Source organism: Vipera berus, assembly GCF_964194415.1.
Source record: "Vipera berus genome assembly, chromosome: 3".
NCBI lineage: Eukaryota > Metazoa > Chordata > Lepidosauria > Squamata > Viperidae > Vipera > Vipera berus.
Window position 1 is genome coordinate 181,008,662 of NC_138204.1, and position 23,262 is coordinate 181,031,923.

The window sequence follows — 23,262 nt, forward strand, 5'->3', positions numbered from 1 at the left end:
ACAAAAAGATTTAAAACCTTAGTGTTTTGGGGTGTTTTTTTTACTTTGGCTGCAGATGGTGTATTTAACAACTATCAAGCTGAGTTTACCGCTTCCTTAGTTTGATACTATATGAACTTTAATTCCCCACTGCTGAGTTAAAGTGTTATCCCCTGATCCTTCAATTGGCAGAAAATTATACTGGCTTGACCTTGGCTGTTCCCATTGCCAATTCTTGTCCTGTCTCTATTTCTTCTGTTTCAAATTGCTGAAATCATCTGTATTCCTTGCATGGTAATGGGAAGTGATGACTAACAGATTTTACACTTTTTTAAAAAAAAAGTCTTTATTAAATTTCAAAACCAAACATTAAAATACAAACTAACATAAAAGGAAAAATGGAGAGAGAATAACAGGACAAGTTTAAAAGATGACCCCTTGCGGCTGCACTTGTGTGATATTGGAATAAGGTAGAAAGCATTCATGGATAGGGTCAACATGAAGCAAACTTCGTGGGGAAATAATAGAAAAAGATGTTGCCAGGACATGTTTATGTCATGTGTTGTGTTCTGGTTGGAGATAAGTATAGTAAAGCCCTAAGATCTGCTGCATTTTTCAATAATCAATATCAAGTATTGAAAATTAAAATATATATTTTCATGATGCTGCCCTAGGGGGGCTTTCGCCCAGGTTCGCCTGGTGCGCCAGTTGCGGCCCTATCTGGACCGGGATGCCCTGTGTACGGTCACTCATGCGCTCGTGACCTCTCGCCTGGACTACTGCAATGCTCTCTACATGGGGCTTCCCTTGAAGACCACTCGGAGGCTCCAACTGGTACAGAATGCGGCCGCGAGAGTTGTCTTGGGAGTTTCCCGGTACTCCCATGTTACACCTTAGCTCCGCGAGCTGCATTGGTTACCAGTTGTCTTCCGGGTGAGGTTCAAGGTTTTGGTTATGATCTTTAAGTCCTTACATGGCATGGGTCCGGGATACCTTGAGGACCACCTGCTGCCGGCGTCAACTCCCCTCCGCCCTGTGCGTGCCCACAGAGAGGGCCTCCTCAGGGTGCCTTCGGTCAGGGAATGTCAACTAGTGGCCCCCAGGGGGAGGGCCTTCTCTGTGGGTGCTCCGGCATTATGGAACCAACTGCCGGTTGAACTCCGGATGGCATCGGACCTTCGCTCCTTCCGCCGCGGGCTGAAGACCCACTTATTTGAACTATCTGGTCTGGCCTGATGGGGGAATATGGGTTTTTTAATGGTTTTTTTTTACTATTTTATTGTTGTTGTATTTTAATTGGGCATTGGTTTAATTTCTTTTTAATTTTTGTACTGCTATTTATATATGCCCTGTGAACCGCCCTGAGTCCCTCGGGAGAAGGGCGGTATAGAAATCAAATAAACTTAAACTTAAACTTAAACTTTCAGAGAGAAAGATGGGAAGAGATAGAAGACAAAAATAAACACCTCAAATAATATGCTTTCTATTTTTTCCTTTTCTTTTTTTAATCTTTCCTACTAAGGATAAAATTGTGGACACTACTACACCACAGCCTGGGCTAGTAGAAAGTGGACTACAGTCAAATGGAGAGCCATCTGATCCCTTCTTCTACCCTAGTTGGTATAAAGCACCACCACGACAAACAAGCAATTCAAATCCAGCTCCAGTGATCGAAAGTAGGCAGGTAGGGCCTTCCATTCCTGTAGAAGTGAATGTCAAGAAGACAGAGGCTCCAGAAGCAGCTTCTGCAAATACAAATTCTGCTGTGTGTGGTAAGGAAGTTAACCCATCTACAGATATTTCACAGGTTAGTATAACTTTGAGTACATTGCATTCAACCATGATTTTGTATGAAATAGTACTTTTATGAAGGAAATTATGTTAGTACCTCGTTAACTCTAATATATGCCAATTCAGCCACATAAAATCCCAATGAAATCTTAAAAGGAAATTGGAAAAGGAAGGCTACATTCTTAGACATACACAGTTATGTAAATTTTTACTTCAGGTGCCAATCATAGTATTTGCAGTACATATACTAGCTTTTAAAACCAATGAGCCTTTCTTGACATAATACTCCAGAAAATACCAAGGGATACTAGGAACTGCAATTTGACACATGTAGAAGATGTAGGCATTCACAAGAGGGGGCAATGACATCAGATGCTTCATGAGATCACTTTGCAACTGATGCCAGCAATGTGATGCCAGCAATATGATGTGTGTCTTTCATACAATGATGCACATGACATTCTTGCTTATTGTGCAATACCTTTAGTGGACAGCATTATTTTGGGAATCAATGACTAGGCAATTTCCTCACTCGTAATTTATAGTGCCTTTGAAATACCTCTGGGCATAGTAGTAAACACAACACTATTTGAAGGACACTGGCCAATGCTACAAAGTTTTAGTAAAGAAGTGTCCCTAGTCAAACACTTTACAAAAATTTTACATATAATAGCTTCACTCTCCAAGGCACATTATTAGCAACCATTGTTGCATAGTTGTTTTGCGTAGCTGTCCTCAAACAAACTCCAGATTTGGAGAATTTATAGATAAGTAGTGCTAACTGACCCCCCACCCCCTCACCAAAGAAGCTGGCTTTTCCAATGCCATTCTTAGGTCTCTGGTTTCCACTATCCTCTGGGTCCAATTTGCATTACTTTTGGAAAGGAGGACAGTTTTAGGCTGCCCCTCTTTTATGCTTGGGCAAGAACTGAAGTTGCAACAACAAGATCAGGAATATGTCTTGATTATGAGGTCTCTGTTGGAATGCTTGCTTTGGGAGTTGCCCGATAGTTCTGATTACAGAAGCCAATTGTATTTGCAGTCTATATGAAACAGATATATATGTGATTCTATACATCAAGGTGACCTGGCTGGGATCTCAAGAATGTCCAAATGATTCTAGATCTTTAAACATGAATTTGAGAAATGATGAGTTCTATGCAGCTATCCTCTCTCCATAAAATCCTACATAGAAAAATTATATGGGAATTCTTGAAAAAAAATGGCCTCCATATTGAGGAGCCCAGGTAGCACAGTGGTTAGAATGCAGCCTTCTAACTATGTCCGTAGCCAGGAGTTTGATCCTGAACAGCTCAGCCTTCCAAGGTTGGTAAAATGAGGACCAGATAGTTGGGGGCATATACTGACATTTGTAAACCACTCAGAGAATGCTGTAAAACAATATGGAGCAGTATATAAATCTAATTGCTATTGCTATATCAATAAAAGCTATCTTAATAAAAGCTCTGAAAACAGTTCTAGGATTATGCGAAAATGCAGGGGAGAACTGAAAGTATATAATTCAAATTCATGGTAATTCATGAAAATACCAAAACAAATTTTCATTTGAATCGTGTGTTTATGTTTAAATTAGACAGATTAAGAACTTTGCCCTGCTGAGTATGTATCACTGAATTCCGGTTCCTTTTATTCTTTCCAATTCACTAGACTATTGAAATACTGCTCTGGAGGTTTTCTCTCTCTAAAACACTATGGAAAGCATTTCTAGAACTGAACCGGGCTTTAGCAGATCCTGCACTAAGCAGGGGGTTGGGCCAGATGTCCTCTGATGTACCTTTCCACCACAGTACATGATTCTGTAAAAAAAAATGAGTCAGCAAAACATGCTTCCCCACCATTTTCCTCAAATGGACAGCCTCCCCTGGATTCATTTGCCTCTTTAAGTGGAAGGAATATTTTTCACTGTCAAATTGGCATGTTTGGATCTAACCTTATGAAATAACTAATGATATTAAGAGAAAATCACACTGAGTTCAAAGGGGCTTATTTCAGAAAAGAAATGATTGGGCTGAAGTATAATTTAGCGCATTTGCAAAAGGATGCTAATGGCTTTGACACTGATGGTATGTTAATAAAACCAGCTCCAGTTGTAGTGGAAAGTTAAGATTTCATCTTCACTGATTCCAAACAAATCTCCTTATGTAGTTCTCAGATAAAAGAGTTATGCTGAGACAAAGTTCCAAGTTCCATATACAAACAATTATTATCATAAACTCATTTTTGTATGGGTGAAGATCTTGAGACCTATTATTTTAAATGATTCACTAACAGTTCATTTATGTAGTGCATATAAAGATTAAGATAAAATATAATTCAAGAGCCACATTCTTTAATTTTATCTGTTTGTATTTACACCTGTCTTATACTTCAGGCCATAGGATTTCAGAACCAGGAATAGAGCAGAGTACCAAGGTCACCACTATGGGTAGACTCTGGTTAAAAAAAAACTGTTTGGCTTTCTCTGCTACTATTGCTGAACAGGGTTCTCTTGCCCAAAATAAAGAACCTACCCAAGAGTATTGAAAGCAGAGCCACTTACTTGCCTGGCCGTAGGTCATGCTTGTGTCAATACCTTTTGGCAGATGAAGTGGCTAGCCACCATGCTGCTGGTGGCCATCTGGTCTCCTCAGAATGGGGCACTGACAACAGCTTTTGCCCCAAATAGTTTGCTCCCAGGTACAGCCCCTTTTATTTAATTCACATTTGTTTGGTTGGGTTTTGATTGTTTGATTGGTTGGTTGGTTTATATGCTGCCCATCTCCCTATCCAAATGAATCTGGGCAGCTTACCATATAGTATAGTGCAGGGGTAGGCAACCTCGGCTCTTTTATGACTCATGGACTTCAACTCCCAGAATTCCTGAGCCAGCCAAGCTGGCTCAGGAATTCTGGGAGTTGAAGTCCATGAGTCATAAAAGAGCCGAGGTTGCCTACCCCTGGTATAGTGTATCACTGTATAATTATACCTCTTATTGGTGCTTTTGAAATTGCCATATAAATGTGCTAGGGACCTATCAGTGCAAAGCTTTGAATCAAGATCCTACTGAGATCAGAACTGAGAATCACACAGAAATGTACCAGAGCTAGGAGGATCTTTTTGTGAGGAAGGAAGCCCTTTTTAGGTGTGTCTGCTCAGAAGGCCCACTTTATCAGTTTGGGTGAGTGGATTCAGACTATAAACCAAAGCCAAACAAACCACAATATGTGTCATTTTAATAAATTTGAGGTTCTGTCCATGGTGTAGCCCCTACTGAGTCAATTCACTCCTATTCAGAGAGTTCACCCTAATTACTGCTGGGTCTCTGCCAGCATTTTAATTTCTTTAGCTCAAATTGGGGCAGGCAAAGACTGAACAAGATATTCTAAGTTGAGGGTCTTTATTGTTGCCTGACATTTTAGTTTGTACGTGCTTCTTACAAGGACTAAACTGGCACAGTCTACTTGATATGGGCATTTTAAAAACTGGGCACAATGTATACTGAGAGTGGAATGTCTTCTTCACCTGGCTCAACAGTTATGAGCAGATGATTTTGGTGACATTAGTGAAATCGTGTTTTATTATTTCCTCACAGGGGTTGACATTCTGCATATCAGTTTTGGCTTTTCTTATCTTACTGCACCATATCTGGAATCAGATTCAGTACATGGTTTTTTCTTTAAGGGGTAGGAACTGTTTTGTTTTATCTCAACTAACAGCACCAGCCTTTTCTTTAGCAATGCCTGCAGGTAGTTTAAGAAACAAAGATCTCATTTTTTCATCTAAAAGGACCATGCTATCATGTCATTAATGCTCTAAAGCTTTTCCTCCTCATTTTTCCCTTCTCTGAAATGTTATCCTGGATGTTACAGTGCATGATTAAAAAATAAGAGCTTGTAGTTGTAGTAAAAGAAAAAAAAAGATCTTGGCAATCCCATATTAATCCCATGGACTTATATGTCAGCATTTCTGAAGATGTTTTAAATGGTGGGTGTAACAAGGAGCAATTTCCACATAAATAGGCATCTTAATGATTGCCAAATGTATGCAGATTATTCTCAGCACAGAAGACCTTGGGAAGCAACATTATTTGTCCCTTATAGCCAACTACTTCTGTATTTTTCCTCTTGTCATGAAAAAAAATATTTCAAAACAGAGAGGACTACATGATTGAAATTATGAATGGGTTCACACATCACACTAACCACATTATGGCTTAGCATGTTAAGTGAACCCAACCAACATGTCCTTGCTCCCTAATTTTAAATCTAATCTTCTCCTTAGTGCGTTCATTTACTATAAGCAGGAGGTTTCCTATCAAGGGGAAGTATTAAACATGTTGTCCTTTGCATGCATTTCACATTCCCTGATTTCCCTCCAAATTTTATAGATCAGCTTTTTGTTATAGTAACCATGAAATCATATTTTGAATATACTTTACTGACTTTCCATTGGAAATTGGAGATTTTCTGGGATTTTCTGACAGTCTCCCATTCAAATATTAACCAGCCTAAACATCTGTGCAACATCATAACATACACAGAAAAGGGACAGAGCTTGCAACACAATGCTGAAACACTGTTGCTGATTGCCAGGACATGTTCTGGAGACAAACCATATGTTTTATGGTAAGAATTGAGTAGAATCAATTCCTTCAGATGCTCTTTGATGCTGACATTTGGTGGCTTGGTCCATTTTAAAAAAGATTAGGAAGTCTAGATGGAAGGGAGGGGGTTTCTACCATGCCCTTCATCTTTTTTTTAAAAAAACCCTCATGCCATTTAATTAACTAGTTTTGCTTAATAATCTTTGCAGAGTTGCTAAATATTTGTCATTGTTTGGTAGTCTTTTAGCTAGTCCTAACAATGATACTATTTTATTATTACAAGATGATTTTCATGTAGTTGACCAACACAATTATTTGAAATGTTTATAGCACTTCCAAGTTTTATAGTGCTATAATATTGCTATTGTAGACTCAGTTCAACTTACATTAATACTTCATGCTCCTTTTCAGTTTTTGCGAATTTTGGACTTTCTAAGGATAGAGAGAGGGAAGAAGAGGAGGGGAGGGAGGGTGGGAGGGAGGGAGGGAGGGAGGGAGAGAGAGAGAGAGAGAGAGAGAGAGAGAGAGAGAGAGAGAGAGAGAGAGAGAGAGAGAGAGAGAGAGAGAGTTCTTCCAAAATGCAACGTTTGTGGTTATGATATCTTGAAAATCAATGAAGCTTAGTAACTGATGACTCCACAGTTCAACCCTGAGCTATATATATTCTCTTCTATTGGAACTATATTTTTCTGGGTTTATTTCAAGCATAATAGATAGCTACTCATAAAGCTACGTACATGTTAAGGAATTTATTATTTCATGTCTCATGGTGATATACTCAAGCCTAATTGATTGACTTGTTAAGAGCAATGGAAATGCCAGTTATATAATTCATAGATACAGATTTTTGTAACTGTCTGCATAGTAACATTATTAGATGCATTGAATTGAATGTTTGTTAACCTCTTAATGATGTCAACTATTGGAAAAAATCAAATTTATGTTACAAAAATTTTAAACATGTCTTTTGCAAAGTCCATATCTCTATATAAGCATTTCCAAACTACTAAAATTATAAAGCAGATTATAAATTCATTAAAAAATCAATACGAAACAGTTAATTCTATTAGAACTGTGGTTCTATTTATGGTTCACATCACTTGTGTCTTCTTAAACAGTTTCTTATTACAATTAACAAGGAAACTAATTTCTTTTGTTAGTGCTGTTTTCCATTTTACTGTAAGTATTCCCCATTCTAATTCCATCTTCCCGTCATCATTCTTCCCTTGGTCATATAGCATAGTAGATGTTTACCACAGTTGCAAAATGGATATTTTATTTGGAATTAACATTTTAAAAATGTGTGACTAGGAGATGGAGCATGCCAAGTGTTAAAGGAGTCAACTTTATGCTAAATCTCAGACAACTGCTAACCGTGCGGTTGTACTTCAAGTGCATGCTGGCTAATAAGATCATTAAAAGAAAGGACTGAAAGATCAGACAGTGAATTAATACCATGCTACATTTGAGTTTCAAGAGATAAATTGTGATTACATTTTTTAAGTTTTCTAAGCTGCAGGCTCTCAATTCCAAAATCAGCTCAAATAAGTTCACTGTTTTAATGAACATTTTAGGGTTCAATTTTAAAAGAAGCTTTTAGTGCTTCAACCTTTCCAGACTTAATCCATCAAAAGTGTTTTATGAGCGCTTTATCTTTTTTGCATATAAAAAAAATAAAGAACCTTTTAAAACTCTGGTTGCTTTTAAGAGTCTCAGTAGGAGCAAAACTTCATGAAAGTTTGTTTTAAAATAAGTAACACAGTAATGCCATGCTGCATGGTTTTGAAATTAAGCCATAAATTTTGTGGCAATTAAGTATAGAAAATATCCCTACCAGTGCTTTATAGCCTGTTCAGTATCATTGAACCATCAATGTGCTGATCTAACAATGATAAGCTTTATATTTCCCCAGCAATATTTTGGTGATGCAAGAAAACACTCTAAATGGTTAACAGAGAAACAATCTAAAACAACAATGTGTTCCTTCTTCAGTAGATACTTAAATAAAAAATCTGGCTCCCCCTTTAAACTGGCACTGCCCTTTCATTTTAAATTTTCTTTTTATATCCAGAGGCAGAGATGGTCATTCCATGATGGAATGAAATCCCTTATTTCAAGCTTTAAGGTGAACACTAGATTTTACATATAATCTATTTAACTATAATTATCTTTATTCAATCTTTAAAAGAACAACATAAGGAGGTAACTATGGCCTATTCCCCATAGCAAGCAGAGGAAGGATAAGGAGTAGAGTTAGCTTACCATTTGCTTGCTTTATTTGCACCCTAATCTTCTTTTCATTTCCATATGGAGTTTGAAAGTTGGGCTTGTTCTGGCTATAGATGGTAAGGGAAGTAATGGGGAAAAAGATACAGACAGCAACTTTTTTTCCTATTTCTCTAATCAATTGCCCCCTGAAGGTTTCAGTTTTTGAAAAAATACTCACATATTGGTGCTTAAGATACACTTTTCAATGTAATGTAGCATGTCTTTTAAATCTGGAAGTGTATTCCTGAGTTTTTCTTTTTTAATTTAGTCTTCACTTCTGATTTCTGGAAATTGCTCATATGATTCAATAACACCAGTGAAAAGCTGTTGCAAAGACCAAGTATTTTGTAACATTTCAAGGCAATGGTGTTGTTGTAATTAATTTTGTCAGTGATTCCTTCCTTTAGCATTTAATAGTTACATCTACAGACTATGAGTCACAGCATACCTTCCGGCATCTGAGTTCAGAACTTTTTTTAGTAATTATACCCAAAATAATGGAAGAGAGGGATTTCCTCTTAAAATGAAATTGCAGTGGGCTGACCTTGCCTTTTTATTTTATTTCATTGAAATCTGAAAAATATTGAATTCTGGTTTCTGTTAAATTGCTTCCTTAAAATAGCTTGTCATCTCCTAAATTGCTTATTAAATAATATAATGTAACAATAACAAGTCTCTTTTTTTTAATACCACATCTTTTCCTCAGAATTGTTGACTTCTGCCTTTTGCCTTAAAATCAGTTGTATGTGGGTACAAGGAATGCACATTGTACCCCTTTGGCCTACTCTCCACTTTTTATGTCATCCCTCAGCCATCTGTTTTATTGTGGTACCGTTATATTTTCAAGTATTCCAGGCTCATTTAGTCGTCATTTCTTTTGAGAATGTTCCTGCTCTGGTTTCATCCATATTTGCTGGCTATTGTCTGTGACATTCCTTCCCTCCCTCCCTTCCTTCCTTCCTAGGTTATACATATAATATAGTGTGAGTGTGGAAAACAAAAGTCAATTAGACCAGTTTGTGATTATCAGGGACGTTAAGCTCATTCTTGTGTAGTTCTTCTGTGTAATTTTGCCACCTCTTCTTAATCTCTTCTGCCTCTGTTAGGTCCCTGCCATTTTGGTCATTTATCATGCCCATTTTTGCATGAAACATTCCCTTCATCTCTCCAATTTTCTTGAAGAGATCTCTGGTCCTCCCTATTTTATTGTTTTCTTCTATTTCTTTGCACTGTTCATTTAAGAAGGCATTCTTATCTCTTCTAGCTATTCTCTGGAATTCTGCATTCAATTGGGCGTATCTTTCTTTTTCTCCCTTGCCTTTCGCTTCCCTCCTTTCCTCAGCTATTTACAAAGCTTCCTCAAACAGCCATTTTGCTTTCTTGCATTTCTTTTTCTTTGGGATGGTTTTAGTTGCTACCTCTTGTACAATGTTGCAAACCTCTGTCCATAGTTCTTCAGGCACTCCTGTCTATAAGATCTAATTCCTTAAATCTATTTGTCACCTCTATTGTATATTCAACAGGGATATGATTTGGGAAGGCTAAGAAGGGCATTGGTTTGGCTATTTCTGGTGAACCAACATCCAGAAATAATGAATTGTGGGTTGTTGATAGTGGGGCTTCACAATGCATTACTAAAGTGAAAAAGAGGTTTATTACTATGAAAAACAGCAACCAATATGTTTCACTAGCAAACGGTTGGAGGATGAAGGCCTCTGGTGAAGGTAATTCCTATTGTCCATGCATTGATGAACAGTTACCTATGTTATATATACCTAAACTAAGATTCAACCTGTTATCTGTAAGGGAATTGGTTAAGGTTGGGTTTGTGGTAACATTCAGAGGGGAGCAATGCACTATTGAGAGGAATGGAACCTGTGTAACTGCAAATTTGAAAAATGGTTTATTCGTTCTCACAAGTAACCAGGTTAGTACAGTTAAAGCTAACTCAATATGTGAGAACAAGAAGCCACATGATGAATGTATACATTTATTGCATAGGCGGTTAGGGCATGTAAACTTTAACTCACTACGTAAAACAGTGGAATTAGTAGAGGGAGTTAAACTGAAGCCATGTAGTAAGTATTTGAATTGCAATGCCTGTAATCAGGAAAAGAGCAAGGCAACTCCTGCAAACAGGTTAAACAGCTTCAAAACAACTGTACCTTTGGAAGTTGTGTTTGCTGATTTAATTGGACCCATGAAACCAAGTTTAGGAGGGTCATGTTATATTTTAAGTATATTGGACCACTACTCTAGATATGGATTTTGTTATCTGCTTAAGTCAAAGGCAGACACTTTCGAACAATTTGCAAACTGGCTGAAGTTCGTGGAGAGAAAAACAAAGAGAAAGGTTCAGTGCATAATTACTGATAATGGTACTGAATTTACAAATAAGCGTTTTGTTGATATGTTACAATCAGCTGGTATTGAGCATAAACGTTCAGCCCCATATAGGCCTCAACATAATGCATTTGTTGAGAGACGTGGGCAAACGTTACAAGCCATGATTAGAACCATGTTAAGAGATTCTGGCTTAACAGATAGACTGTGGGGGGAGGCAGCAAAATGTGCAAACCATGTTCTGAATATAGTTGTTAATACTTCTACTGGTAAAATACCATATACTATATGGCATGGTAGAAGACCAAACCTTGATTACCTGCACACATTTGGCACCCCAGCTTGGGTCCACATTCCTGCACAACTCAGGAGTAAAGGCCAACATAGGGCTAGGCAATTATACTTCGTAGGTTACGAAGCTAATCACAGATCCTATCGTTTCTGGGAACGAGGCACAACTAATGTATATAACAGTGCTAGTGCAAAGTTCCTTGAGCACGTTGGTTGGGATAGGTTAGAGCAAGTAACTGTTAATACTGATCCTCTAGTGTTTGAGGACTCCTCTGATAACGTAACTAGTAATGATAATGCATCTCCTGTAAATATAAAAGATGAAGAGGAGATAGGGGAGATAATAGAGGAATCAGAGGAAGGAAAGGAGTCAGAAATTCAAAGCCCTGTAATTCCTTGGCGTTCAATGCGTATCAGACATCCACCTGATCGCTATGAAGCTAGTATAGTATGTCAAGTTAGTGTAGAGCCTTCTAACTATGATGAGATCAGGATGTATCCTGAAAAAGAACAGGCATCATGGAAAGCTGCAATGAACAGGGAGTTGAAGTCTTTGCAGAATCTTAAGGTTTATCAGAAAGCAAAACTGCCACCTGGTGAGCAAGCTATAGGTTGTAAATGGATATATAAAATAAAGAAGGGTGTAGATGGAACTATAACCCATAAGGCACGTTTGGTTGCACAAGGTTTTGCCCAAACTACTGAGGATTATGACGAAGTGTTTGCACCCAGTCTAAGGGCAACTACTTTAAGAGCAGCTTTAGTATGGGCGGCTAAAAACCAATATATGGTTAACCATGTAGATGTTGAAACTGCATATCTACATGCTCCATTGCAACATACTATTTATTTAAGAATACCACCAGGATTGACCAGTGATAGAGACCATGATTGTTGGGAATTAAAGAAAAGCCTCTATGGATTGAAACAATCAGGCTATGAGTGGAACAAATGTATAGTAAATGAGTTAAGTGCAATAGGTTTTGTAGCCAGTAATGCTGATCCTTGTTTGTTTAGAAGGGAACACAACGGAGCATTATCTTTTATTTTATTATTCACAGATGATATTGCAATAATAACAAAAACTGAGTTAGAAGCACAAACTATCATTTCAAGATTGCAAAATAAATTCACAATTAGAAATCTTGGAGAAATTAGCCACTATTTGGGGTTAGATATTGTGAAAACGAATAGGGGTTTTAAGGTGTCGCAAGCCAGTAAAATATCTCAGTTATTAAAGAGATACAATATGGAAATGTGTAAACCAGCAAAAACTCCGATGGCTATGGATTTTAAGGACACTAATGTGGAGAGTCCTGTATTTGATAAGACTATGTACCAATCTTTGATAGGAAGTCTTATGTATCTGAGTAATTGGACTAGACCTGATATTTCTTACTGTGTAAATCAATTAGCTAGGTACAACAATAATCCAACTGTTAGACACTGGCAATCAGCTAAACGGGTATTAAGGTATTTGAAGCAGACTATTCACTACTCGTTATATCTAGAGCCAAATCGTGAGTTAATCCTTACTGCATATGCAGATGCGAGTTTTGCCTCTGATACAAACAGTCGTAAATCTACCTCAGGGTTGGCTGTAATGTTGGGTGATTCTTTGATTGGATGGAAGTCCATTAGGCAAAAACACATAAGCTTATCTACAATGGAGGCTGAATTTTCATGTCTATCAGTGTTATGTACAGAACTGCTAGTGTACAAACAATTATTGTTAGATATGGGTTTAAATGCAAATGATCCATTTATTGTGTATGAGGACAATCAAGCTGCAATAAAGATGGCTAATAATGCTGCAGTAAGAACAAGATCTAAACATACTGATCTTCGTTATTTAAATGTCAGACAATGTGTCAAGGATAAATTAATAAAGCTAGAGTATTGTTCATCTGATGTAAATATTGCAGACCATTTTACGAAGGTACAAAGTGCTGTGAAACACAATGCTAATTGTGAAAGAATGTGCATAAGATTGTAAGAGTTATATATTATTCTACCCAAAGGGGAGAATGTTAGGCATATGGTGCTAGCCTACAATGTTGGGTTGAAAATATATTAACCATAATGCTATGTCTTTAAGTTGTTAATTGGCCAATGGGTGTGTAAGTGTTCTCATGGCCATAAGAGGAAGCTAGGAACGTAGCTTCTTTCTCTCTCTGAATTCACTGATCTCTACTATTACTGTTTTTGCTCTGCTGTTGGTTTACTACTGTTGTAACCTAAACTGTGTATTGACCTCTGGACCGGTAAGAAGACTTTGTATTTTGGATTGCTACTTGGACTGTTTATTTTTGACTGTGCATTTATGTTTTTACACCACCTCAAAGTAAAATACTTTTTGCTTTTAGAACTCAGTGTATTTCTGTGTGTGACTTTTACTGCTCTCAGTGCCCTTCCTTGTCTGTGCAACTCTTTGGTAGCACAAGGAGACCTCTGCACAATAAATTCCATAACAAGTTGCTACCTCTTGTACAATGTTGCAAACCTCTGTCCATAGTTCTTCAGGCACTCCTGTCTATAAGATCTAATTCCTTAAATCTATTTGTCACCTCTATTGTATATTCAACAGGGATATGATTTAATTCATACCTGAGTGGCCTAGTGCTTTTCCCTACTTTCTTCAGTTTAAGCCTAAACTTTGCAACGAGAAGCTCATGGTCTGAGCCACAGTCAGCTCCTGGTCTTGTTTTTACTGACTGTATAGAGCTTCACCATCTTTGGCTGCAAAGCACATAGTCAATCTGATTTCTGTGTTGACCGTCTGGTGATGTCCACGTGTAGAGCCATCTCTTGGGTTGTTGGAAAAGAGTATTTGCTATGACCATCATATTCTCTTGACAAAATTCTATCAGCCTGTGCCCTGCTTCATTTTGTACTCCAAGGCCAAACTTGCCTGTTATTCCGGTTATCTTTTGGCTTCCTACTTTAGTATTCCAATCCCCCATGATGATAAGAACATCATTTTTTGGTGTTAGTTCTATAAGGTGCTGTAGGGCTTCTTAGAACCGGTCAATTTCATCCTCTTCAGTACCGGTGGTTGGGGCATAGACCTGGACTACTGTGATATTGAAAGGTTTGCCTTGGATTCGAACTGAGATCATTCTGTCATTTTGGGGATTGTATCCCAGTATTGCTTTTCCTCCTCTTTTATTGACTATGAAGGCTACTCCATTTCTTCTGAGGGATTCTTGCCCTCAGTAGTATACCTGATGGTCCTCTGAATTAAATTCACCCATTACTGTCCATTTTAGTTCGCTGATTCCTAAGATGTCGATGTCATCTCTTGTTTGACCACGTCCAGCTTGCCTTGATTCATGGATCTTACATTCCAGGTTCCTATGGAGAAAAAATCTTTACAGCATCGCACTTTCCTTTCACCACCAGATACATCCACAGCTGAGCATCTTTTCGGCTTTGGCCCAGTCGCTTCATTCTTTCTGGCGCTACTAGTACTAGCCCTCTGCTCTTCCCCAGTAGCATATTGGACGCCTTCCAACCTGAGGGGCTCATCTTCCAGTGTCATATCGTTTTGCCTTTTGGTACTGTCCATGCTGTAGATCCAAGTCTTTCTTAACTCCTCCTGCAACTTGGATCACTTCTCTTTATCTCTGTTGGCGAGAACTTGAGCAGCATCAGAGAGCAAAAGAAACTTTTCAGGCATTTGGAAGGCAGTTTTTCTTTAAAATAGGAATTATTTTCTCTCCCCTCATTCTTTAATGGAGAATTTGGATATATCAAGAAGCTCATGGAGAATCTCCCAGGGGCCTTTAGACCACAGCACTGTAGCCTTAATCAACTATCTTTATTATGTTATTAGCCATTCTGAACATAACTGCTGAGCAAGGATACAGTTCTTGCATTTCTCATCTACCAGTACTCATATCAGAATAAGAGTGGGCAGAAAGCACATCTCAGGCAAATGAGATCAAAAGTTGAAAATAACTGGAAATTAGAGAAGATAATGTACAGCATATTGTGAACTCTTTCCAACCATTATGTGACTTCAAGAAATAAGAATGTGATTGTCTCAACAAGATGCTCTGTTTACAGAGCTCTTACAAAATTGGGCTGATTTCCACAGCTCATACAGGGTCTCTGCAGTTTTTATGGGTCCCTCCTAGAATATTTTAAACATCTCAACTCAGTCATTCATTCATGATCAAATGATCCCTGCATCCAAACGCAACAAATTATTCAGTCTTTGTTATTTGATCCAATGAATCCATGGTACAAACTCTGCTATGAGTCATAATCTGAAATGTTAATGGGTCTCATTCATCAGGCCTTTTCAGAGAGCAATCTATATTTTAAAGTGCTGTCTGCTTCCTAAGTGGCAGACTTAGACTTTGTTCTGCGTCACTGCAGGGATATCTGCCCTTCTTTTCTTCAATGAGAGAAAGTTTATTCTTGCAGCTCTTTGTAGTTTACTTCATACAACACAAAACCCACTTAATATACATTAAACAAACAGCCAGTTAATCCACCAATTAGTCCACATTATTTTTATGGCAATTGATTTGCCAGTAGTGTCTAGGCATATTCTGTAAAATAGTTAATGAGCATAGTCTAGAACAGGAGCAATAATTCAGTTTTGATTTGTCAAAAATCAACAGTAAGGGCCTATTTGAAAATAACTGGAGATAGTTATTTTCCTGGGCTCCAAGATCACCACAGATGGGGACTGCAGCCAAGAAATTAAAAGACACTTGCTCCTGGGGAGGAAAGCCATGGCAAATCTAGACAGCACACTAAAAAGCAGAGACATCACCCTGCCAACAAAAGTGCATATAGTCAAGGCTATAGTCTTCCCAGTTGCCATGTATGGCTGTGAAAGTTGGACCATATGAAAGGCTGAGCGCCAAAGAATTGAGGCCTTTGAACTATGGTGCTGGAGAAGACTCCTGCGAGTCCCTTGGACTGCAAGGCGATCAAACCAGTCAGTCCTAGAGGAGGTCAACCCTGACTGCTCTTTAGAAGGCCAGATCCTGAAGTTGAAACTCAAATACTTTGGCCACCTAATGAGAAGGAAGGACTCACTGGAGAAGAGCCTAATGCTGGGAAAGGTTGAGGGCAAGAGAAGAAGGGGATGACAGAGAATGAGGTGGCTGACTGCAGTCACTGAAGCAGTAGGCGTGAGCTTAAATAGACTCCAGAAGATGGTAGAGGACAGGAAGGCCTGGAGGAACGTTGTCCATGGGGTCGTGATGGGTTGGACACATCTTCGCAACTAACAACAACAACATAGTTAATTGATGGATTTAAATTATCACAGTGGTAAAGAATTAACTTTATCAGTGTTGATTTATCAGTAGAATTAAATATATTCAATTGAGTTTATTTCTAGATATTTTATTGGATTAAAATATGAATAAGTACAGGTAGTCTTACAACCACAACTAATCTCAAAATTTCTGTTGCTACACAAGACAATTGTTAAGTGAGTTTTACCCCATTATACAACCTTTCCTGCCACAGTTATTAAGTGAATCACTGCTTTTGTTAAGTTGGTAACATGATTGTTAAATGTATCTGACTTCCCCATTGACTTTGGTTGTCAGAGGATCACTGCAACTGCCATAAATACACGCCAGTTGCCAGGCGTGTGAATTTTGATCACATGACCCTGCAATGGTTGTAAGTGTAAAAAACAGTCATAAGTCACTTTTTTCAGTACCACTGTAACTTCAAATGTTCACTAAAGCAATGGTTGTAGGTCAAGGACTACCTGTAATAAAAAAAATTATACTCCCTGTCCATACAATTTAGTCTTTTACTTAATTCTGGATGGGAACGAAATGCTTAATAATTATCTAGCAATTGTGGGATTTATTTGTTCCATCTGAAATAGCTTGGAGAGCATACTGGCCAACTAGAGACTGATTTTTTCCCCTGTCTGGTTCCTTGGATACAGTATGTGATGCGGAAGGAAGCAGTGCATAATGGCAAGCTACAACATGGTCATGGGAACAACTCAAGTCTTTGCTGTCCTCCCAAACTCCCTTTCCCAAATGAAAGTCATCCCTGTGTGCAAGATGTCTCTGGGGCATCAGTGTATAGAAATAATACAGGATATAATATGATTATTATACATGATTATTAGCAGAAATATTCAAAATTTCATTTTCAACCACTATATAGTACATTGAGTTAGATTAGGGATGCAATAAATTGCACCATTTTCAGGTGACCTCTAAGGGATTTTCCCCGTTATACAGTCTTTTTTAAGAATTCTCTTCCAAGAAAAGAAAAGAAAAAGATTTCTCCATTAGTTTAAGTTTCCTAAAGAATGCCTGACATTATATCCTTCAGGGAACTTACCCAGCCTACACACAAAGAGGAACACTGAATTCATTTGCTCTGAACTATTTTTGGAATTGTTAAGGTTGTGTGAAATAAACAGCATTACATTATCCTTTTGCCACATGGCTCTAATTGTAATAGAATGAAAATCTATTTTGGTGAGACAGTCAGTCCCCATGGGTGCGAGAAGTTCACGACCAACCACCTTGCTGAGAATTAAACAGCTAATCTCATGATGGATGGAGTTTTCTGGTGCATATTTTACCTGCCTACAATTATGTAGTTGAACAATTTATTTCATAAGAAAAGAATTTCATTTGGCTCCTAGAGAATTAAAAATAGGCATAAGGAAAGAAATTTTTGAGCCTCTAACTATGTTATTTCGCTAGAAGTTGTGAGCTATAGAAAGTTCTGTTGAAGGAAGGATATTACAATGCAGTATAAACAGAAACTATATAAAAATTTCAAAATAACTTGTACAGACAGTCCTTGTTAAAAGTCCACTTGTACAGCAACCATTTGAACTTACAATAACAGTGGAGAACGATACTTTCAACAGGTCCTTGTACTGTAGTTGTGACTGGCACAGTGTCCATGTGGTCACGTGATCGTGGTTAAGGTGCTCAGCAACCTGCTCAGAATTATAAAATTGCAGAGTCGCACAGTCCCATAACTTCCATTTGCAACTTTCTCTGCTGGCTTCCAATAAATCAATGGGGAAGATAGCAGGGGGGTCACAAATGGTAATCATGTGATTGCAACCTAATACTGGCAACTGTAACTGCCAAAACTGGCTTCATAAGTTGGCATGGTTAGTTCTCAATCCCAGTTATTGTCAGGAAATCAGAATTGCCTGTAGCTCAGATTTTCACATCATTCTACTCCCTGAAAATGGTCAGTAGCCAGAAAGCAGTCCCTTGCTATTAAAAATAAGCTGTTATATGCACAATAAATTATTAGTAGATAATTTGTGATATAATGCTGAGATATACATTTGAGAGATAAGATTTGATTTCACAGCTGAATCTTCACATAATGTGTCTGAAGTAAATTAATTTGAGCCTTAAGTAAGACCTTAAGTTCAAGAACTCTGGGTTGATTTGTTTGATGATACATTAGTTTGTTTCTTTGGCAGTCCATTGTATCTTCAGGATTCTTCTCCAATACCAAATCTTCATTGCATTTGTGGTTATTCTATCTCAGGGGTCTTCAAACTTGGCCCTTTTATGACTTGTGGATTTCAACTCCCAGAATTCCTCAGCCAGCATCCCTGGCTGAGGAATTCTGGAAGTTGAAATCCACAAGTCATAAAAGAGCCAAGTTTGAAGACCCCTGTTCTATCTGTTCTTATTAATTTGGTCTTCTTTATATTTAATTTTACTCAATTGTTCTGTACTTTGCTTCTTTATTACTAAAGGTTGTAGATCTCTTGTATTTTCAGTTATCAGGGTATGTCATCAGCATAGCAAAGGTTAATGAGATTTCTTCCTCCAGTTTTAAAACCATACTCATCTTCCAGTCTAGTTGTCTTTAACTTATATTCAGCATATAAGTTTATAGACGTCACACTTTGCCAACCTGGGGCCAGTCTGTTTTGCCGTGTTCTGTCTATGCTGTGCCTTCCTAACCTGCATATAAGTTTCTCATGAGGATGGTGAGATGTTCTGGGATTCCCATTTTTCTGAACACAACTTGACACAATTGACATAATCAAAGGCCTTTCTCCAGTAGTTGATAAAGTACATAGTCACTTCTTTTTGGCATTTTTTGACTTTCTCAATTATCCAGGAGTTATCAGCAGTAATGTCTCATGTTCCTCAGGCTTTTCTAAGGCCATCTTTAACACCTGGCATTTCCTTTTAGGGCTCTAATAAGCATTATTTTGTTATAATTAAGTCATCCTCTTTCAATCTCTTTGCCATTGTGTCATTCTCCACATACTTTATAGATGAAATTCAAATCAAAGTAGTAAAATGTACTATTTTTTAATCTCTGAACTGAGTTTGACACCAATACTTTTATAAGATTTGAATTCTTTAATATAACAGCATTTGTAACATTTTTAATGTAGTAAAATAGTCCCTGGACACATATTCAGGACTTGGCATTCCTTTTCTTCTTGTTAATACAAAACATGAATTAAAAAACACTGGTCTATGTGGCTCATCAGCATATACAGTTTACATTCTTAAGAATGAATTATTAATGATTTTCTAAAATAACATTCTGGTGCACTTACCAACTTAGTATGCTTCAAATGTAGTGTGGCTACAGCTCCCAGATTACCCAGTCATTGGCTGTGGCAGTGAACATTCTAGACCAGACATGTCAAACACAAGGCCCAGAGGCCAGATCCAGCCCGCAAAGTGGTTTCATGTGGCCCGCGAACCCATCCTGGAAACAGTGAGGGAACGGCCCCTGCTGCCTTGGCCCTGGCCCAGGCCGGCCGGGAGCCAATGTACAATTTCATGGTGGCCATCTATGCTGAAACACATTCAGTCTTAGCCCCACAAGTCCATCTGGAAACAGCGAGGGACCAGTCCCTGCCACGTCAGCCCCACCCACTGGGTGCATGCTGGGGAGGTATCACCCTTTGTGAGGAATGAAGAAATGCACCATCGCCTGGAAGTGGCCAGCACATGGCCCTGCCTACTTCGGGCAGGCTAGGGGCTGGGCAGCGTTGCACTTCTCTTCAGATTCATGCCACTCGGCTCAGCCTCTCAGCACTGTGAGGAGAGCACCTCACTGCCTGCCAAAACCGGGCAGGTTGGGGGCTGGACAGCATTGCACAGGTAACATCGACTCTCATGCTGCTCACGGTATCCCCTCCCCCAGAGCCCACCAAGCTGGATATGTGTAGTAGGCAAAAGCCATGTGCTGGCCACTTCTAGGCAATGGTGCATTTCTTCATTCCTCACGAAGGATGACACTTCCCCAGCTGCGTTTCTTGCCTGTTTTTCTCCCTCCCTCATCTCAAATATTTTCCCACCACTCAAGGAAGGAAGAAAGGAAAGGAAGGAAGGAAGGAAGGAAGGAAGGAAGGAAGGAAGGAAGGAAGGAAGGAAGGAGAGGGAGGGTCTGAGGGAAGTCCTGCCTTAGTCCTTCCCTGCTGCCCTTTCACCATCCCCTTGCCTCTTCCTCCTGGCCTATCCTGGGGTGTCACCCATCCTATTGCTAAGGAAGCTTTGGATACAAAACCAGGTCTCCTCACATGGAGAGGGAGTGGGCCTCCCTCTTGACTTTGCCCTTGTACCCATCATGAGCTAAGGAGAGCAAGCACAGCAGGAGCAGCCTTGAGGAGGAAATAAGTGCAGCTGGGCGTCCCCTTGGGGAAGTGGGGCTGGGCTTAGTGCTGTGGGTGCTTGAGGGCTGGGCTGGGCATTTGACCTCCGCGCCACCATCCAGCCCCCCCCCTGCATGGCCTGAGGAACAGTGAGGCTCCTCCAGTGGACCATGCCTTGGCACTTGCCCCGGTCCCATCTCCTTCTTCCAGAGACCTTCAGATCTGTCACACTCCTGCCCAGGCCCCCATAGACACCCTTGACGCAAACAATGTAGAGCTGGCCATGCCCACCCAGTAGGCCACACACATTCCAGGCATGCCCACCCAGTAGGCGACACACACCCTGGCCACACACACCCCGAGGGCAACCATGATGCTGATGCAACCCTCAATGAAATTGAGTTTGACATCCCTGTTCTAGACATTTAATTCTTAATACAACTTAGAAGACAACAGGCCAGGGAAGACTTAGTATAATCCAAGGGACAGTTCTGTAATGTGTACTTATAATACAGATATCTCTCTTCTGCCAGACATACAGAGTTTTCTTTACATCAGAGTTAAGATGCACATTCATCCAAAGTAATATGGTAAAGCTTTTTGATTCTGATAAAATTCTGATAAAAAAAATTATGAGTTGCACATTACTTATATCAAAAAATAATTATGTGAAAATGAGCCACCCATTGAAATAAAAAAATCCCAAGAGGAAACTCTTCAAACTAATTCATAGTGCAAATGTATATATGTGGTATCTGTGTTTCTGCTTTATTACTGAAGCAATTGCCAAATAATCTAGGTTTAAACACTAATTCTGACTTTAAAAACCTTTTGGTTTTGTTATGCGTGAATAAGATTGAACAAGTAAAAATGTGGATGATTGGCGGGGAATGGATTCACCATTTAGAAAAAGATTGAATTGTTAGGGGGTTTTTCCTGGCACTGAGATGAACAGAACATATGTTAGCTATAAATAACTTACACCATTTCATTTAAAATATGGTCTTAGTCTGGATCAAACCCAACATTTTCATGACAATTGTCTGAGGACAGAGTGCTTTCTATTTTTACTCTTAAAAATAAATAATGTAATAAATCATCCCAGAATATCACTTTGGTCACCTGATTATTATGAATCTCAATGAAACTGCATGTAATAATGTGAGCTGAACTAAGTATGAAACTAATATTACAGTTGTTCAGCTTTACATTCTTGGCCCCACATGTTTTCTAAAGCGGCAGTCCCCAACCTTGGCTTGGCAGCCTGGCCGGGTGGGGGGGATGGGGGTTAAGAGAGGGAAAATGGGCCACATGAGTGGTGAGCTGGCATGCGCATGCACGCACACATTCCTTGTCCAAGTGGTGGGCTGGCATGCGCACGCACAGGTCAGCTTGCATGAGTGGGGCGCCAGCATGCACGCACAGATGTGATTGCCCACCAGCCTACCACTCACACAAGTTGCACCGGCCAGCCACTCACACGGCCCAATTCTGAATAGGCCTCAGCCCAGTAGTGGGCCACAGCCCAGGGGTTGGGGACCCCTATTCTAAAGTAAAATTTACTAAAATTTACTAAAGTAAAATTTACTGTTTTGCTGTACAGTCCAGAAATAGTTCAGATTTTTAAGCTTTTTGTGGCTTGGAGAATCATCTCTCCCAACTAGAATTTGCCTATCCTGTGCATTCCACTGCAAATGGGCTCTTCCAGAACTCTGTCCCACATGAGCTCAAAGAGATGGAACCTGGAGTCCTTCCTATTGGCAGTCCCCGTGTTAAGGAATATTCTGCCCCTTGAGCTAAGAGACACCTGACCTCATATGTTCTATAGTTTTCTCAGTATTGTGTTATGTTGTTATGAGTTATGATGGCTTTAATTTTTCTATGATTTAAATCACCTTGACTTTGTAGAAATAGAAGGATAAAGATTTGTTGTTAATAAACACTCTACAACTAATAACTGGCCAGTAGGAATCAACATATTCCTGGGCTATCTAATGAAATTGCCACTCTACCTTCTAGTGGGATTACATGGAAGTAAGAGGATATATGGTGAGTTTATAAGGATAGTTTGTTGTACAAGGATAGTCTAAAAGTATATCATGCATCAGTGGGTTTATCGGAGGGAGTATGGGGGTTAGAGAAGGCTGTCAAATAAAGATAGATTTGATTGCACAGTAGTGGCTATAGACTTTTTTTATCCTCTTCCCATCTTCCAGATACTCCTTTGCAGCATTTTTATAAAAATGAGAAGAAGAAAAAATCTGGGTGGGTCAGTGCCTGGATGGGAGACTGCCTGTTAACTTATGTACTTTACTTTGATTTCAAATCAGTGCTGGAGGAGTGTATAAATAATAAATGTAATTTTTAAATAAAATAACAAAGTCAC

General features: G+C 39.0%; 1 protein-coding gene across 3 annotated transcripts in view; it reads left to right on the forward strand.

The window, feature by feature from the left end:
• The window catches only part of TRIM55 (tripartite motif containing 55), a 44,627-nt gene that overhangs the window by 18,259 nt on the left and 3,106 nt on the right, over nucleotides 1-23,262 (forward strand). The window contains exons 9-10 of one of the 3 annotated variants that reach the window (XM_081324998.1): nucleotides 1,502-1,786; nucleotides 5,363-5,453. In XM_081324998.1, the coding sequence (XP_081181124.1) occupies nucleotides 1,502-1,786; nucleotides 5,363-5,453 (376 nt within the window). The remainder of the gene's footprint in view (nucleotides 1-1,501; nucleotides 1,787-5,362; nucleotides 5,454-23,262) is intronic. The other 2 variants (XM_081324997.1, XM_081324999.1) reach the window with 2 other exon arrangements.